General features: G+C 69.7%; 2 protein-coding genes across 2 annotated transcripts in view; one reads left to right on the top strand and one right to left on the bottom strand.

Annotated features, from left to right (window-relative positions):
* Nucleotides 1-279, top strand: part of Ltc4s (leukotriene C4 synthase) — a gene marked incomplete in the record, with an annotated part of 2,650 nt that extends 2,371 nt beyond the window's left edge. Inside the window, 1 exon segment of the mRNA XM_013507904.1 lies at nt 57-279. Within this exon segment, the coding sequence (XP_013363358.1) occupies nt 57-198 (142 nt within the window).
* A 391-nt stretch (nt 280-670) lies between these two features.
* Nucleotides 671-4,309, bottom strand: Mgat4b (mannosyl (alpha-1,3-)-glycoprotein beta-1,4-N-acetylglucosaminyltransferase, isozyme B; the record flags this gene model as incomplete). Its single annotated transcript, XM_005376558.2, is given in 12 exon segments — nt 671-1,130; nt 1,210-1,322; nt 1,424-1,511; nt 1,597-1,675; nt 2,007-2,200; nt 2,290-2,397; nt 2,548-2,678; nt 2,861-2,975; nt 3,059-3,134; nt 3,288-3,401; nt 3,603-3,649; nt 4,114-4,309. Coding segments are annotated over 12 exon segments (1,285 nt in total), but the record flags the coding sequence as incomplete, so codon positions are not given.

The raw sequence follows: 4,309 nt of genomic DNA, 5'->3' as shown, positions 1-4,309 counted from the left end.
GGGTGGGCGGGGCTGAGGGCGGGGCCTCCTTGTTCCCGGCTGAGCGCCGCCCGCAGGTTGGACCCGCTGTACACGAGCGCGCGCGCACTCTGGCTGCTGCTGGCGCTGGCGGCTCTCGGCCTGCTCGCCCACTTCCTTCCGGCCGCGGCGCGGGCCGCGCTCCTCAGACCGCTGCGGGCGCTGCTGCGGACGGCCTGAGCCGAAGGACGAAGAGCCGGCCCGTGGGGCGCGGGAGGGGCCCCGCCGCGCTCCCAGCCCCTAATAAAGTTCCGCCAGGCGGCACTGCCCCTCCTCGGCCCCAGCCAGGCAGGCCTGTGCCTGGCCAGCGCAGGCGCCCGGAGCCTGGGGACCGCGCTAGTGCTGCGCCGAGGCGGCGGCTGGCTGGGGAGGAGGCCGTACGGGAGCGACGGGGTCGCGCGTCCACGGGGCGGGGAGCTCGCGGGGACGAGGGGGTGTCCAGGCCCGGGCGTCGGGGCACCTGGCCGGAGTGCCTGGGAAGGTGCGCGTTGCCCCTGCCAGGGGCGAGGGGCCGACCGTCCGGAAGGCCCGGGACGCGCAGACGCCTGCCGCCGTCCAGTCCTCCCAGGCGCGGGCTGTGCTTCCCGCTGGGTCTCGGGGCTCTTAGGGGTACCCGAGCGCCTACGCCGAGCGCCCACATTGGAGGCACACACTTCATTAACCCTTTATTACAAGTCACGCTCTTATAGAAGTATATGTGGACTTAGGTGAAAAATCAAATGTATCCAAGAATAAAAAACACAGCACATAAAGTAGTATATGCATTCCAGTGTTCGCGCCAGAGACAGCAGCGCCCAAGGAAAAGCTCCTCTAAAACGGCCTGGCGAGGCCGGCCGGTCGGCGTCGGGGGTGCGGTTCCGGTTCGGTTCGGGCGGCGCAGGCCGGCCCTCAGGCACAGTGTGGGGCCGCCAGCCTCCTGTGGCCCGGCCCAGGCCGGGGCAGCACCAGCTCCTGGGGCCTCCGGGCCAGCGGTGGACCCCGGGCCAGCCAGCCGGCAGCCGGCAGCGCCACCGCCGTGGCCACGCCGGGCCCTCCGGGGGCAGCGGCGAGACCTCTTAGGCAGGCCAGGAGCGCCTCGGAAGGCTCCCTTAGTCGGCCTTTTTCAGGAAGATCTGGGGGAATCGGGCTCCGGTCAGCGGCCTGGGGCACCACCTCGGGCTCCCGGGGACCCCTGCATGTGCCCAGCCTCACCTCACTCAGAATGACCCACACCGGGGAGTCGGTCTGGATGGAGAGGCGCAGGGCCTCCAGGGGGCCAAAGGCCGGGTCCACCTCGCCTTCGGCCACGCCCTTGTAGAAAGAGCCTGGGAGGGCAGCAGGAAGGAGAGCTCACGGCCGAAGCCAGGCGCCAGGCAGCCCTGCGCCCGCTCCGCCGCCCCGCCTGTGCAGCCCTGCGCCTGCTCACCTATCTGCAGGTAGCCGTCGGGACTCCGTGGGTACCGCAGGGCAGCCGAGCGCCCCTCCTGCAGGGCCTCCTTCTCCGACTGGGGGTTCTAGGGGCAAGATCAAGAGGCTGGGGTGGGTGGCCTGGAGCTGGCACCCGGTGCCCAGTGCACGCCCGCGCCCTGCCGCACTCACATCGAAGGGCAGCACCTCCACGGACGTGTTGAAGAGCTTGTCCTCCGGGTGCTCGATGTTCCCACTGCGGAAGAAGAAGCTACACACGGCCAAGCCGGTGGTGAGCTGCTGCCAGGCCCAGAACACCGCGGGGCCCAGCACGAGCCAGGCAGGGCCCACGGAGCCCCAGGCGGGCCGCAGGGCCCCCGGGCCAAGGACAGGCCCCTCCCTGGGGCGGTGGCCACAGGCATCACGGAGCACCCAGCGCCTGCCTGACCCGCTCTTTCAACAGTTTCACTGTGAGCCCCGTTTCTCAATAAGGAAACTTGGGGTCAGGGAGGGGAACCTGCAGGCCCAAAATGAGCGTAGAGCCTGGACCCTGCGGCCGTGCTGCCCCTCCCCGGGGCCCTGTTGCCCGCCAGATGACTGACCGTTCAAGGCGCAGGGGCTGGAAGAAGCGGAAGCGGATGAAGTCCCCTGCGGCGGGAGTGAAGGCCCAGAAGAAGTCCTCGCGCAGGTAGGCCTTCTCCAGGGTGAAGTGCTGGTACGTCTTGAGGCTGGTGCTCACCTCGGCGGGCGGGTTCACGTGCTCCTTCCGCAGGGCCTGCTTGCCGAAGTCCTTGTCCTGCGCCGGGTCCGGTCTGAGATGACCCGGCCCACCGCCCCCGCCCCTCCGACTCCCTGCACCCCGCGGGAAGCGGCAGGCGCGCCCACCTTCAGCTTCTGGATCTTGCCGGCCAGGGACGAGTGGGTGCCCACGTGCTGGAAGAGCGACGGCTTGAAGCGGATGCGCAGGTTGGCCTTCTGCCGGTCACAGTGCTTCTGCGGAGGGAGCGATATCCTGGGCTCAGCCGGGCACAGCTGGGCACAGGCCTTCCCACAGCGACAGCGCCCTCTTCTCCCGCTCAGACACGTGCGCAAGGACGCGGTTCTGCTGGCCCACCTTCCCCGCCCCTCTGCGCGCCAGCTCACCGCGTCCTTCTCAGGGTTGCAGACCTTCACCCACAGAATGTGGTCCAGCAGCCAGTCGATGGGCTTGTCCCGGTAGAACATGAGGATGAACTCCACGATGAGGCTCAGGTCCAGCGACTTGAACATCTTCCCTGGGCACAGGAGCGGGCAGTGAGGGCGGGAGGCCTGCACCTCCTCCTCCCTCGGCCAGGCCGCCGGGTGGGCTTCCAGCAGGGGAGCACGAGGGCCAGGCGGGTGTGCCCCGCAGCCGGCAGGGCCGGGCAGGCGGCGGCCAGGCGCGGCCAGGCCACAGGGCGCAGAGGGAGGGGCGCACCGATGAAGCCCAGCTGCGAGAACTCCAGGATCATCCAGTCCTCCGAGGGCTGCTGCAGGGCGAAGCTCTTCATGGTGCTCAGGTAGTTGGGCTTGGCTACGATGTCATCTTCCAGCTGCACAAGGGTCAGGGTCAGGGCGGCACGGGCGGGCCGAGGCCGGCGAGCGGGCGGAGGGCGCAGGCGGGGCCGGGCCTGACCTGCACGTAGTAGATGCCTTTGGACTGCGCGTACATCATGAGGAAGCAGTAGTCCAGGTTCTGCTTGGTCCTCCACCTGGGGCGGGCGCAGGAGCCTCAGCCCTGGAACCCGGCCCACCGCGATCTCCGCAGGGAGGCCCAGAGCGGCGGGACGTGCCCCCACCCCGCGCAGGCGGCCGCGGCCACGCCCGGGCCCCGCGCCGCGGCTGCTCGCGCGGGCGGCAGGTACCTGACTCTCTCCTTGGGGTCCCCGAAGGACTCGCGCAGGCGGGAGAAGTCAGGGTAGAAGTGGGGGGAAGGGGAGATGACCTCCAGGAGCCCCGAGTGGATCTCCGCGGGGAACCTGGGGAGGCGGCAGGAAGGCCCAGTGGGTAGCAGCCCCCGAGATAAAGCGGGTAACCAGGCCCCGGCAGCCAGTCTGAGGCACCGAGGTGCGCCGGAGCCGGGGGCCGTGCCCTCCCCCGCAAGGGAGGCGCTCGCTCCGCGGCAGGGAGCAGCCCCCCGCCCCGCCGCAGCCCCTCCTCCAGCTTGGGGCGCAACTCACAAGGCCTTGATGTTCTCCGTCACTGCCGCCGTGTACTGGGGGTCAGTCTGCGGGAAGACCGAGCAGCCCTGAGCCCGGCCGCACACAGAGCGCTGGGAGAAGGGGAGGGCGGAGCAACCCTAACCCTAACCCTAACCCTCCTAAGGGCAGGGAAGGCTGGGACCCCAGGGCCTTGGGACCCCCAGCCAGCGCCCCGCGGGGAGCTGGTGGATGGACCGGTAACCGGCACCGCCACGAGGGGGCGCTCGGGGCTCCTTCTTAACTCCCTAAATCTGTTTTTGTTTTTTCTTTTTGAGACAGGGGCTCGCTATGCAGTTCAGGCTGGCCTCGAACTCGCAATGATCCTCCTGCCTCAGCCTCCCCAGTGCTGGGATTATAGGCGTGTGCCACCACGCCCGGCTTCTCCCCACATTTGTGACTGAGCCGGCGAAAGCGCGTCCGCGAGCTTCTCCCGCGCAGGTTTCCTTTCCCGTCCCGCTGTCCCCGCTCCGCTCCCGCGCCCGCCACTCGCCTCGGCGATCAGCACCACGATGACCGAGTCCTCCTTCTCCTGCGGGCTCAGCTCGGAGATGAGCGAGTGCAGCGTGTCCGTCAGGTAGGAGTGCACCTCGCGCCGCACGCTCGGGATGCCCATCACCACCGACACTGCGGGGACGACCGGGGACCGGGTCGCTGGAGGCCGCTGGAGCGCCACGCCGGGCCGCCCG

The sequence above is a fragment of the Chinchilla lanigera genome, unplaced genomic scaffold (genome assembly GCF_000276665.1).
Source record: "Chinchilla lanigera isolate Chin_1 unplaced genomic scaffold, ChiLan1.0 scaffold00007, whole genome shotgun sequence".
Classification (NCBI taxonomy): Eukaryota; Metazoa; Chordata; class Mammalia; order Rodentia; family Chinchillidae; genus Chinchilla; species Chinchilla lanigera.
Note: the sequence above shows the minus strand (reverse complement) of the source record. Positions and strands in the feature narration are given on the sequence as shown.